The sequence below is a fragment of the Mastigoproctus giganteus genome, chromosome 11, assembly GCF_048544385.1.
Source record: "Mastigoproctus giganteus isolate SK-2022 chromosome 11, ASM4854438v1, whole genome shotgun sequence".
Lineage (NCBI taxonomy): Eukaryota > Metazoa > Arthropoda > Arachnida > Uropygi > Thelyphonidae > Mastigoproctus > Mastigoproctus giganteus.
In genome coordinates this window covers 154,979,068-154,993,297 of record NC_143585.1, presented here as the reverse complement: position 1 = coordinate 154,993,297, position 14,230 = coordinate 154,979,068, and the positions used below count along the sequence as shown (strand labels likewise).

The 14,230-nt window shown below is 37.8% G+C and overlaps 1 protein-coding gene across 1 annotated transcript in view; it reads right to left on the bottom strand.

The window, feature by feature from the left end:
- LOC150078523 (MAM and LDL-receptor class A domain-containing protein 2-like) overlaps positions 1-14,230 on the bottom strand; it is a 765,548-nt gene that overhangs the window by 715,296 nt on the left and 36,022 nt on the right. Inside the window, exon 3 of the mRNA XM_090384594.1 lies at positions 11,427-11,563. Within this exon, the coding sequence (XP_090240720.1) occupies positions 11,427-11,563 (137 nt within the window). The remainder of the gene's footprint in view (positions 1-11,426; positions 11,564-14,230) is intronic.

Here is a 14,230-nt window from a genome sequence, read left to right as displayed (position 1 = left end):
CTGGACCAGCAGTGCTATTTGATGTTTTATAGAGCACTTCAAAAAGTTCTGTTAATGTGAATGGCTGGTTATATGGATGTGAAACTCTTGTGGAAAAATTAATCTTATGCTGCTCTGCAGTTTTTTTAATTTGCTGAAAGGTTGGTTTGTAGGAGGCTATTGCTGATATACTGGCGAATGATTTCGTTAAGGCATTTGATATTTCTCCAGGGGATGACAACTCTTTCCTTTCCCAGTTTAGTATTGTAGCTGGGGACAATGTATTTGCCACTAAGTGTTTGTATTTTCCTCCAAATAATTCTGCTGTCTGTATTCTTGTTTATGCTCGAGGAAAAGCTAATCCAGGCATCTTTCTTTGCTTTTCGTCTTATTTGGCGGAACTTGGCTTTCAGTCTTTTGAAGTTAATTAGATTGGTAGTGGTGGGAAATTTACGAAATAAATTCCAAGCTCTATTTTTGTATTGTTTGGCGTGTGTGCAATCTTGATTCCACCAGAAATTACTATGTTTCCGTTTCCCCGGGAAAGATTTTGGCATTGCAGAGGAAGCAGCTTGTATTATTTGATTAGTTACATGTTCTGTGACATTGTCTATGGGTTGAGATTGGATTATTTAATTGTCTAACTGCACATGAGTTGCATATTCATACCAGTGTGCCCTACAAAATTTATTTCCAAGTGGAGAGACGTAGTGAAGGAGAGTTTACCCGTGTTTACAGCTTGCAGAGAATCGGAAGGTGATCGCTGTTTAGTGGATTTTCAAGAACCAACCCCTCCATAATACTAAATATGGAAGGAGAACAGATTGACAGGTCTATTGCATTCATGGATCCTGTCAAAAAATAAATATAGGTAGGTTCACCTGTGTTCAGAAGGGTAAGCTGATAAGAGTCCAGAAGGGCTTCTATTAACTTGCCTCTCTTGTCAATTGTTGGAGATCCCCACGTCGGATGATGAGAATTAAATCAAGTAAGCAGAAAGGAGATGGTAGCTGTTCTATTAGATTTTCTAAGTCATCTGAAGAAAATGAGAAATTAGGAGGAAAAAATATATATAGATGCTACTGTAAGAGTGATGCCAATTTCAATGTGCACTGCCACTACTTCGAAAGGAGTCTGAAGAGCAATATGTTTGGATGGTATTGTTTCTTATAAGAATTGCCACTCCTCTACGGGCTGGAGAGTCGATATTTCTATCTCTTCTAAAGATAGAGTAATCTTTTATAGTAGGACACACTTGTGAATTTAAATAAGTTTCCTGTAGGGATATGACTCCTGGATCATAACAGTGGATGAGATCACGTATATCATCGTTTATACTGCGAAACCCTCTACAATTCCATTGAAGAATTCTTTCTATTAAGCGGTTTTGTTGGTTGTTTTTGATTCTGACTGCTTTTTAGTTGTGACTTGTTTGCATCGATCCAATTTTCCTTTGTCTTTCTTTGGAAAGTAGATACGTGTTACGTCCATCTCATCAGTCGAATGAAGTTCTAATATGGCTGGTCAATAACCATTCTGGTTGAATTCGGTGGTTTCAGTACCATAGTTTCTGTCACTTTTTGTTTTGCTGTTGGGTTTACATTAGCTGGAATGGTAATTGGGGTATTACAGGCTTGTTCAGTTTTTTGTTGCGAAGGACACTGTTTTGGGGACAGAGAGCATGGAGCGTGCCCAATTAGCAATAGACATATTTGGGGGAACGGCAACATCTGTTTGTGTACCTATTGACTGAAATTGTTTAGCAGCTGTTGGATATGTATGTTTTGGATCTGTTTTTAGTATTTGCCTTCTCGCCTCTGAATATGTCACTTTATTCTCAACTTTATATTTCTGGATTTTTTTTTCTTGCTTTCAAAGATCGCAACTTTTTGGAAAAAGCTGGGTGATCACCCTTACAGTTTGGTCAAACAGAAGTCGTAGCATTGAATTCAGTTTTATTGTGCTCATTCGATCCACAAACTGGACATACTGACTCACCTCGACATGCAGTTTGGGAGTGTCCGTATTTTTGGCACATAACACGTAATTGGGTTTGGGATGTAAGGACGGACACGGCAATAGAGATAGCCTGCTTTAACAGATGATGGTAGGATGAGAGAGCTGAAAGTGAGAATTATGCTCCTAGAGGGAACAAGAACACCCTCTTTCCAAGTCATAATTCTCCTTGCTTGTATGACTTTTTGTTCATGTAGCTCTTGAACTATCTCCTCCTCTGATACAGTTAACAAGTCCCATTCTGCAATTACTCTCTCCGAGGAGTTTAAGATGGCATGGGAGTAACTTTTACTGGTTGTCCACCAAAAGTAGTCATGTTCAATAATTTTTTGGAATGCTGGGATTTCATGGTCTCTACAAGAAGATCCCCAGACTGGAGCTGCTTTACTGTTTTTGGTGAACCTGCAGCAGATTCAATGCATTTTTGGAAAAGGAATGGGGACAATTTACTCAGAGGCAGCTCTGATAGAGAGTGTAGTATGAGGAATGCTAGTATTTCCACTTGTGGGGCTGTTTTCAACCTCTTTGGTTGAGAGCAGCCATTTTCGTTTCATTTTCCAGTCTTGAGGTCAATGGCTTTATAGCCATTGACCTTTGCTCCTTTCAGCCCCGGGAGAGTGGATTTCTTCACCCAGGTTACTGGCACTGCCACGGGGAGGCAGAAGCAGTGCCGCTAGGCTCATGCTGTATAAGTTTCCTTCCTTGCATCATATGTCTCTAATAATGTTAATAAGTAAACAAGGTATAGGAGTTAATGCAGTTTCTGTTTATTTATTTTTATTTTTATTTTTTTCTAGTTTCCTTTTCTTCATTTTCGTTTTCAGGTAAAACCTGGAAAGGACCACAGAAGAAGATGACAGACTAATTTACTCATAGCGGTAAGATAAAAATTCAGCATCTTCAACTTTTAACCTGTATGCCAGAGATTTCCCCCCTTACATATTCATTTGATTTATGCGGTAAAAATTTAAACAATTTATAACCTTAAAACCTGTAAAAATAAATTCAAAATTGTTCATATTTTTGAGGCAACCTATATTTCAAATCTTTTATGAACATTGCTGAGAAAAATACATTTTTATATTTAAAAAAAATAAACATATTCTTAATTATTTTTTAAAATGGTAATAGTAATAGAGGCATTTCACACAAGAAAACAAGCATATGAGCTTGTTTTATGTAGCATCAACCAAAAAAAAAACAAATTCACACAACCATTCCCTCTAAAATTTTGTCCAGTTTATCCTTGAATTTATTTAGGCTTTCAACTTCCACAACGACAGATGGAAGTTTGTTCCAGAAATTAACCACCTGCTCGCTAAAGACAAATTTCTGCACAAATATTAAAAATCTATCTTTACTTAATTTGAATTTATGCTCCATCAGGTGTGTAACCTTGGCAAGAGGAATAATCCCATCAGCATTCAGCCTACTCCAACCATTCAAGACCTTATACACCTCAGTCAGATTATCTCGCAGGCGCTTAGTCACCAGCCACTGCAATTTGCAGAACTTAAGCCTATCTTGGTAGGAGGACCTCTTCGTATCCCTCACCAATCTTGTTGCTCATCTCTTTACACGCTCAAGCAAATCTACATTCTTCCTAAAATGAGGCCTCCAGATCCGTAAGCAGCTCAAGGCATGGCCTGACAATTGACTTATAGAAAGGGATAATCACTTCCTTTTCCCTGCTAGTAAATTTTGCCCCATGACCTGTTCTGGCAGCCTGTCTGCATTGCTCAGAAAACTTCAATCTGACTGCACAATTACTCCCAGGTCTTTTTCATTTTCACACACTTAAGTGTAGAACCACACAGTTGCTACATACCTCTGGGGTTACTTCTACCCAAACACAGTACTTTGCATTTGTAAATGTTAAAGTTCAGTTGCCACTTCTCAGCCCATCTGAAAAAATTTTCTAGATCCTGTTACAGTAGCACACTGCCATTACTGTTATTAACAACATTGCCAAATTTTATATCATTTGAAAACAGGACACTAAGCCGATATACCTTCATCAATATCATTGATAAATTTACAAAACAACAGTGGGCCCAACACCAAACCCCGTCGGACTCCACTAATAACATTAGTCCAAGAAAAGCAACGTCGATGACTTCTCCAACTGACACACCCCTTTTATCCATTCTAGCAACTTACCCATAATACCATTCTGCTCCAATTTGTACAGTAGTTTTCCAAGCAGTTTTCCATGCAACAGTGCTACCAGCTTTCTTGAAATCCAGTATATGATATCAAAATTATTTTTTTCATCCAGTTTTTTTGTATCCAATAGTATCATAGTATCCATGATAATGGAATTCTGTTTTATCAACCAACTACCCGCTGGCTAAAGGCAAACTTCTGCACATCTATCCTACAACATTCTTTTCTTAATTTCAATCTATGCCCTCTCAGGTGATTATACTCAGGAAGAGGAAGAATCCCATCAGCATTGAGCAAGAGCATGCTCAAACCATTCAAAGCTTTATACACCTCAATCAGATCACCTCGCAGGTGCCTAGTCTTCAGACACTGTAATTTGCAAAAGGTAAGCCTTTTTTTGCAAGAGCACCCGTTTGTTCCATTCACTAATCTTGACTTGTGACAAATTAGACTTGTGACAGAGAAGAAAAATGCATGGGATACATATAAAATTAATGGGTGACATGGAAGCGTATGATAGATATAAGATGGTCTGTAACCAAGTCACAAAGGAGATTAGGCAGGCAAAGGCAGATTATGAGAAATCTTTGGCAAAGGATGCAAAGAAAAACAGCAAAGAGTTCTTTACTTATGTAAACTCTAGTTATATTGTTATTTTTTTGGTTTTTAGGAGCATTAGCAACTAAAGCCATATTGCTCTGGGGAAATGCGGTGATCATTCCCTGACCTTTTCGTATTCTCCGCATTTGGTGGTCATGGACTTGAACCGCGGTCTAATCAAGAAGCGTGTGCTTCGCCCTGGTGCTCCTGCCCACCTGGCTATGGAGGCGCCTGTAAACTCTAGAAGGAAGGGGATGAATCAAATTGGTCCACTTGATATCGATGTTTCAACTGTTGATGATTCTGTTCAGGTAGCTAACAAACAAAATGAATATTTTGCATCAATATTCACACATGAGAAGTTATTCAGGGAGGGGAATGCTGCAGGTGTATTCATCTCTGGCAGTAAGCTAGATAATCTTGTAATAACTGAGAGTAAAGTGGAAGAGAAATTGTTGAAGATAAACACAAGAAAGGCACCTGGGGTGAATTGAATCAATCCAGTTATATTAAAGGAGGTGCAAAGGAAGTAAGCAAACCCTTAGCCATAATTATGAGAGCTTTCCTGGTCTCAGGGGAGGTACCTATGGACTAGAGATATATCAATACACAAAGGAGGATCAAAGGGAGACACAGGTAATTAAAGACTTGCACATTGTTAGTTTAACTTCTGTTCCAGAAAAATTAATGGAGGCACTGGTTAAAGAAGCACTGCATACTCATCTAGACAAGACTTCAGTTATAGCTTGGACATAGCACTGGTTTGTTAAGGGGAAGTCTTGTCAGACTAATTTGATTGGATACTATGATGTAGTCACAAAGGAATTGGATGCAAAGAATAACTTTGATATCATACATTTGGATATTAGAAAAGCCTTTGATACTGTTGCACATGGAAGACTGCTGCACAAATTGGAGTAGTGTGGCATTGGATGCAAATTTCTGCTATGGATAAAGGGATGATTGAGAGGGAGAGAACAGAGAGTGGTAATTAATGGACACTACTCATCGGGGACTAATGTTATTAGTGGAGTCCCTGAGGGTTCAGTGTTGCGTGCATTGTTGTTTTCTGTATTTATAAATTATATTGATGAAGGTATAACAGGCTTAATGTCCAAGTTTGGAACGATACAAAGTTGGCAGGTTTGTTCACACTAATGACAGTACACTGCTGCAACAGGATCTAGAAAAGTTGAGCAGCACTGACTATGGGACACAGTAACCACAGAGTAACGAGTAACATATTAACTCTGTGGTCCTAAAATGACAGTGGTAGAGAAGGGACCTGGGGTAATTGTGCAGGTAGATATGAAGTTTTCTGAGCAGTGCAGATGGGCTGCATGAGTAACTAATGGTGTCTTGTTAATGATATACAGGAATTTTTCTAGCAGGGATAAGGAGGTGATTATCCCCTTGTATAAGGCAATGGTTAGGCCAACCTTGAGTACTGTTTACTGGTCTGGAGGCCTCACTTCAAGAAGGATGTGGAGCTGCTGGAATGAGTACAGAGAAGGGCAACAAGATTAGTGAATGGAACAATGGGTTGCTCTTACGAAGAAAGGCTTAAGTTTTGCAAATTACAGTGTCTGGAGACTAGGCACCTGTGAGGTGATCTGATTGAGGTATATAAAGCCTTGAATGGGTTGAGCATGCTCAATGCTGATGGGATTCTTCCTCTTGCTCAGAATAATCGCCTTAGAAGGCATAAATTAAAATTGAGGAAAGACGATTGTAGGTTAAATGTGCGGAAATTTGCCTTTAGCCAGCGGGTGATTGATTGCTGGAACAAACTTCCATCTGTCATTGTAGAAGTTGATAACTTAAATAGATTCAAGGCAGAACTGGACAAATATTTGGAGCGAGTGGATAGGTGAAATAAGGGTGGTTTTTTTTTGGGCTGATGCTATATAAGCTTGCTTTCTTGCATCATATGCCTTTGCTAATGCTAACTACACGGAAGAATGGAATGAATTATATTAGGAATTGGACTGTTGTATTAGAAGAGAAACACATGGATTAGGCAGCTAATTCAAGTAAAGGACAGGGCATTCTCAAATCTTTGACACATAGCTCGAATACGTGATCACAGATTGACTAATGAAATAATAGAAGAGTACCCGAGAGGGGTTAAAAGAAAACCTGGAAGACAACAGAGATGGACAGATGAAATTCAAGAGTTGATGGAGAGTAAAATAAATGGCCATTGCACAAAACAGAAGGAACTGGAAAGTTGCTGGAGAGGCCTTCATCCTGCAGTGGATTGAAAATGGCTGATGATGATGATAATGATGATTGGAGAAGTGAACAGCACTTCCCCCCCCCCAGTCTAATGTTGAAATTCTGGATGATGTGCATGATATATACCATCTTTCTTATAGCACCATTAATTGTAACTTACATTCACCCAATTCTTGAGACCCCTGTTTTACACCACGATAGGAAGTGGCAAGTTAACAATACAGCTGCTAGGCATTATAACAGTTGTACAGAGTGTGATAGTTAATGTCTTCTATTTCTCTTATTCTTCTTCCCACTCCCTCTTTTTCCTTTCCTTTTTTCATTCTACACTTGATGCACAGTCATTGATTGTTTGTGCACGTGTGGGATTTTCCTTTCTAACATATATTTGGTTCATTGTCATTGATCTTATCAAGCTGATGAAGAGGCCCGCTGCCGTGATAGCCTCTAACTTTTAGGTTTCTTTTGTTAAGGAGAGGAATTTGTGACTGAGTGTCATCATAGATGAAGTTGAATATTGATCCATTGCAAAATTTCTGTTTTTTTCTTGGCTTGTCCTTGGCAAACAGACAAGGACTAGCCATGAAGACATGCTATTGTGTATGGTGGATATCCGTTCATGGTATGGCATTGTAAAAGACAGGTGGAGACAGTTCAAGTGTGGCCAGGAGGGTATCTCTAATGAGGAAAGAAGTGGGCAACCATCCACATCTCACACTGAATTCGTTGAGAAAACTGAACGTTTCAGTTTTCTCAACGTTTCTGGGACTGGAATGAGCTATGGATCAATGGAGAGCATAATTCACAATGATTTTAGTATCAATAAGGATATTTGAATAACCGATGATATTTTAAGGAGTCCTTATATGCTGTGGTGTAATGACTAGATCGTGGATATAGCTTAGCTTAATTTTTTCAGCACTCACCTCATAGTAATCCGCTTAGTTGGTTGAAAGTTTTGTCACGTACATAGTGGTTAAGAGATTCTAATAACTTATGGGGATTATAAATTCTTAGAAAAGTTTTAAAGCCAATAACTTAGTTTTTAGATTTATAATCCTCGTAAGTTATTAGAATCTCTTAACCACTATGCTCGTGGCAAAACTTTCAACCAACTAAGCGGATTACTATGAGGTGAGTGCTGAAAAAATTAAGCTAAGCTATCTATATCCATGACCTAGGATATTTGAATATTAATGATTTCAAGTGAAGAAATGGAGGAATTACCTCTTATGATGTCTTGTAGAACGCTTCAGTGTTGATACTCTCCATTGTTGATAACTATACAAATAGTTTACATGTATTCCACACCCTCGTAGAGAAAATCAAATCCAGTGCACCATGGAATCAGAGGCTCGCATACCCCAAACACAACCCCAAAATACATTGAATCACCAACCCTAAACTTTGAGTGAGAGAATACAATACATCTGTATTTTAAAAACAATTTAAATGCTTAGAAACCAAATAAATAATTAATCTATACTTTTAACACTTTTAAAACTAATATTAAAACATAAAAAACATTGACTCCTCTGAAATATTAAGAAACTAAAGAATTTTGTTACTTCCCTGAAACCGACGGGGCTTTTTGACCAGTGTCATGATCACAGGAAAGTAAAATTGCAGGTGTTATGATGGAATTTTATAGCAAGGAGATTATTTGCAATCCTGGCACATGCGTGTGAAGGACCATGAATCTGAGATGGGGTAGGGGCGATGTACATTGACTGTATTTTGATGTAATTTAATTTTAAGCATCTCCGAAATTAATAGTTTGGTGTAATCATAATGAATGCTGAGAATTTTTGTTTCATTGAATAGAAAGGTGTGGCCTTTCTGATTGCATGGAATGCGAGTTCTGAAGCCGAGGAGTGGGATGAAAGGACAGATGCCGAATGCGGTTTCATTCTCGTATTGAGTGTACAAGTCGATCCCTGGTGTGAGCAGTTGTAATCCTTGCAAGATACATTTCAGACTAAATCATTTAATTTGAATGTGGAAGAGAATTGGACTTCATGGTTTTTATATGCCACATGCAGTTTAATTGTAGGTTTGGTTATGATTTTGAATTGCGTGTCTTTGAAAATACTATTTAGTTGTTTCAATATAGGGTAAAGCAATAAAATATTTTTTTATGTTATTATTCTTGATAACTGGGGAGGTATTATGTAATCTGTTTTTTGCTTGTATCCGTATTTCATTTATAATAGGTAGAGGGATAACCACTATTTTGAAATCTGTTTCTTAGTGTTTGTAGTTCTGTGTTTAGGGCTGATTCAGATGTTGAGTATTTGTAGGCATTGCGAAATTGATTTAGGATAATGGCTCTTCTATAGATAAAGGGATTATTATTATTATTATTATTATTATTAGCCATATGGTGCAAGGAAGCCTGAGGCTTATGCTGCACCAGCCAAAAAAAAGTGTCTGAACTACCCCGAGAGAGAGAGAGAGAGAGAGAGAGAGAGAGAGAGAGAGAGAGAGAGAGAGAGAGAGAGATAAAAGGGAATCACCAAGGAAGAGAAGAATTATGATATCCAGCTCAGGACCCTGGGTGTGCCAAGCCCATACTCACCAGATGTGAGCCCCTGGGATTGAATAGGATGGTAGCTATTGTAATGAAAAAGCATTCCAGTGTTGGTGGCCTTTCTGTATATGCTGAATTGAATATTGTTCATAACTCATGTGAGGGTAAAATTTAAAAAATGTAATCATTCTGTTTCAGTATTTTCGGATTCAAGTGTAAAGCTTAATCTTCCATGGAAATTGCAACATCCATGGTTTCACTTTCCTGTGATTATGATCCTGGTCGAAAAGCCCCGTCCACTTCAGGGAAGTAACAAAATTCTTTAGTTTCTTAATGTTTTTTATGTTTTAATATTAGTTTTTAAAGTGTTAAAAGTATGGATTCATTATTTATTTGGTTTTAAAGCATTTAAACTGTTTTTAAAATATGAACGTATTGTATTCTCTCACTCAAAGATTAAGGTTGGTGATTCAATGTATTTTGGGGTTGGCTTGGGGTCCGGGAGCCTCCGATTCTGTGATGCATTGGATCATTGATTTTGTCAATGAGGATATGGAATACACGTAAACTATTTGTATAGTTATCCAACGACGAAAAGTATCAGCACTGAAGTGCTCTACAAGACATCAAAGAGGTAATTCCGCCATTTCTTCACTTCTATTTCTAACGTAGAACATATTCCATTTCCACTTCCATTTCTAATGTAGAACATATTAAGCCTTTGCTGCTATGTTATCTATTAATTAAATTAATGATTTCAATATCTCCAAATGATGGATTCCTTGACTGCTTGTTCACATTTCTCAAGAAAGAAAAAAGGCAAGCCTGCTCTGCTGAATTCATCGTTATGTGTTTTCCAAATTGGGAAACCACATGGCCTCCAATAAGTAAATTGGTGGTATTCCACTGGTTGAGAACCATTAGTTTCACTTAGTTTCTATTTGTCAAGTGGCTTAGTATTTCTCTTTTTTTCATAAGTTTTAGTAATATTTCCATGTCGCTCCCTTTGTACATTCTGACAAGAAATTTTCTGAGTAATGCAAACAAACAGCTAGAACAGCCTATGAGGTTCTGTCAATGATATACACAAACATTGTTAGCAAAAAAAAATATGATTTTCTCATTATATAAAATAATGTAGGTAAGAACTCATACAGTGCATACAGGTTTGGAAATCTCTTTTTAGGAAGGATATACTTATATAAAGATCTGTTGGAAGGGGTACAAAGAAAAGCAAAATGATTAGTGGGTAAGGGACAAAAGAATATTCTTACCAAAAAATTCTCTAAAAATCTGCATAGTGCAAAGGGTTAAATAAACTAAATTCTGATGGAAAATGAAACATACGAGATATAACCTAAATTTAAATTGGAAAAGGATGATGGCAAAATAGAATCACAGAAATTTGAATTCTGACAAAAAAGTAATCGTACCAACATGTTTTGTTTTTGCACAACTCACTATAGAATTTATGGCACGATTCAATATTATAGATAAATTACAACTTAGTCTTGTGAGATGCTGATGAATTAAAAACACAAGTGACAAAAAAATAAATAAATAAAAGAAATAAAGTTGCATATCTAGCAAAATAGTGTCTTGCTATGATACAAAACCTTTGCTACTTGAAAATATATAAGTAGCAAGTGTCTAATTTGTCTAATGGCAAATGTAAATTTTGATACTATTACTTCATTTGCAAGTGGCATACATACAATCTTATAATACTCCCTAAAAAATACTTCTAAATAACCATAGCTCAATCAAGACATTTTATCAATCAGCTTTCATTTCCATACATTCGTCTCATAAATCATGGTGTATTGATATATGGATATTCAATTTTCTAATATAAAAATTATCAAAAAAAAAACACAGAAATTACAATACATCATACTTGATATGAAGTTGGTAATTGACTTATAAGCTTCCGGAAAGGTTTCCATTGCTCACTTGGTTTATCTTTGATTGTTTCCACTGAAATTATTTTACCATCAACATGACCTTTGTAACTTAGGTCAATTTTCACAGCATCTAAAATAAACAACAAATAAAGTCACTGTTATCCTCAGAACAACTGTTTTGTGAATTATGACTATTAAAATTGCACACTTTCTGATATAAAAGCCAGTGAAATAAGAACTCTTTGTAAACATGCAAAGTTAATTTTGTATCATAAATGAAACGAGATATCGAGGCACTTAGTATAGCATCTCATAGCCAACTGTCACCTCAGTGAAGCCTGAGTAATGACAAAGGGGGGCTCCGATGACATAGTACTGGTGGCATAACCAGAAATGCTACTTCAAGCATACATGCATCATGTCCAGGTGCATTGAGGAGGTAGCATCCCTGCCATTGCATTTACTACCTTTTGGCCAGCAGTTAATATGAAGCTCCACCGCTTTTGAATATTATGAAGAAATGAATACTGAATTGTCTCAGATGGATTCTATACCTGGCCTGGAAAAGGGACAGAGTTGGAAACAGAAAAACATTATGAATGGGACAAGATGGAATATACAGGGAAAGAGTCATAAATAGTAGTAGTAGTAATAGTAATAGTAGTGGTGGTGGTGACGATGGTGGCATGTGATGCAAGAAAGCAACTGTATGAGCTTATGCAGCATCAGCCAAAAAAAAAAAAAAAAAAAATCACACCATTCCCTCCAAATGCCTGTCCAGTTCCTCCTTAAATTTATTTAACCTATCAACTTCCACAACGACAGATGAAAGTTTGTTCCAGCAATTAACCACCCGCTGGCTAAAGGCAAATTTCCGCACAACTATTCTACATCTGTCTTTTCTTAATTTGAATTTATGCCCCATTAGGTTCCGTAATCTGAAGAAGTGGAAGGATCCAATCAGAATTCAGCGTGCTCAACCCATTCAAGGCCTTATACACCTCAATCAGATCACTGTGCTGGTGCCTAGTCTCCAGCCACTGCAATTTGCAGAACTTAAGCCTCTCTTCGTAAGAGGATCCCTTCATTCCCCTCACCAATCTTGTTGCCCTTCTCTGTACACGCTCAAGCAAATCTACATCCTTCCTAAAATGAGGCCTCCAGACCTGTACGCTTGGCCTGACCATTGCCTTATAGAGAGGGACAATCACCTCCTTTTCCCTGCTAGCAAAATTCCTATATATCATTGACAAAACCCCATGACCTGCCATGGCAGCCTCTCTGCATTACTCAGAAAACTTCATATCTGACTGCACAATTACTCCCAGGTCTTTTTCAATTTCTACAACCTTAAGTGTTGTACCACACAGTTGGTACGTTTCTCTGGGATTACTTCTACCCATGTGCAGTACTTTGCATTTGTCAAGGTCAAATTTCAGTTGCCACTTCTTAGCCCATCTGGCCAAATTATCTAGATCCTGTTGCAGTAGCACACTGCCATTACTGTCATTAACAATCCTGCCAACCTTTGTGTCATCTGCAAACTTCGACACTAAGCCTGATATATCTTCATCAATATCATTGATAAACATACAAAACAACAGGGAACCCAACACCGAACCCTGTGGGACTCCACTAATAACCTTAGTACACGAAGAGCAGCACCCATTAATTACCACACTCTGTCTTCTCCCACTCAACCATCCTTTTATCCATTGTAGCAACTTACTCTTAATACCATTCTGCTCCAATTTGTACAATTCTCTTATATGCGCTTGTTGTTTTTTGGTTTTTAGGAGCATTAGCAACTAAGACCATATTGCTCCGGGATATGCGGTGGTCATTCCCTGACCTTTCCGCATCCTCCGTATTTGGTGGTGACGGGCTCGAACCCCGGTCTAATCAAGAAGCGTGTGCTACGCACTGCTGCTCCTTCCCACCTGGCTATGGAGGTGCCCTTCCATGGGCAACAGTGTCAAAAGCTTTCCTGAAATCCAAATATATGATATCAAAATTATTTTTTGCATCCAGTTCCTTTGTAACCACATCATAATATCCTATCAAATTTGTCAGACAAGACTTTCCCTTAACAAACCCATGCTGTGGGTGAATTATTGCTGCTGTCTTGTCTTGTCTAGATCATCCTGCAATGCATCTGTAACCAGTGACTCCATTATTTTACCAGGAACAGAAGTTAAACTAACTGGTCTGTAATTACTAATATCACCCTTCGATCCCCCTTTGTGAATTGGAGATACATTTGCACATCTCCAGTTTGTGGGGACCTCCCCTGAGTCCAAGGATGCTCTCATAATTACGACTAAGGGATTGCTTAGTTGCTTTGCTGCCTCCTTTAATATAACTGGATAGATCCCATCCACCCCAGGTGACTTTCTTATGTTTAACTTCAACAAGTTCTCCTCCACTTTGCTCTCAGTTATTACAAAATCATTAAGCACCCTGCTACAATTTGATAACCTTCTGCCATTTTCAAACCTTAATAACTCCTCATGTGTGAATGTAGATGCAAAATACTCACATTCAGTTTGTTTGCTATCTGAGCAGGATCATGAACAGTCGAACTATCGATATCAAGTGGACCAATCAGATTCATCCCCTTCCTTTTAGAGTTTATATAAGTAAAGAAATCCTTGCTGTTTTCTTAGCATCTTTTGCTAAAGATTTCTCGTAATCTGCCTTCGCTTGCCTAACCTCCTTTGTGACCTGATTACAGACTAGCTGATATCTGCCATAGGCTTCTGAGTCGCTTGATAATTTATATGCATCCCATGCATTT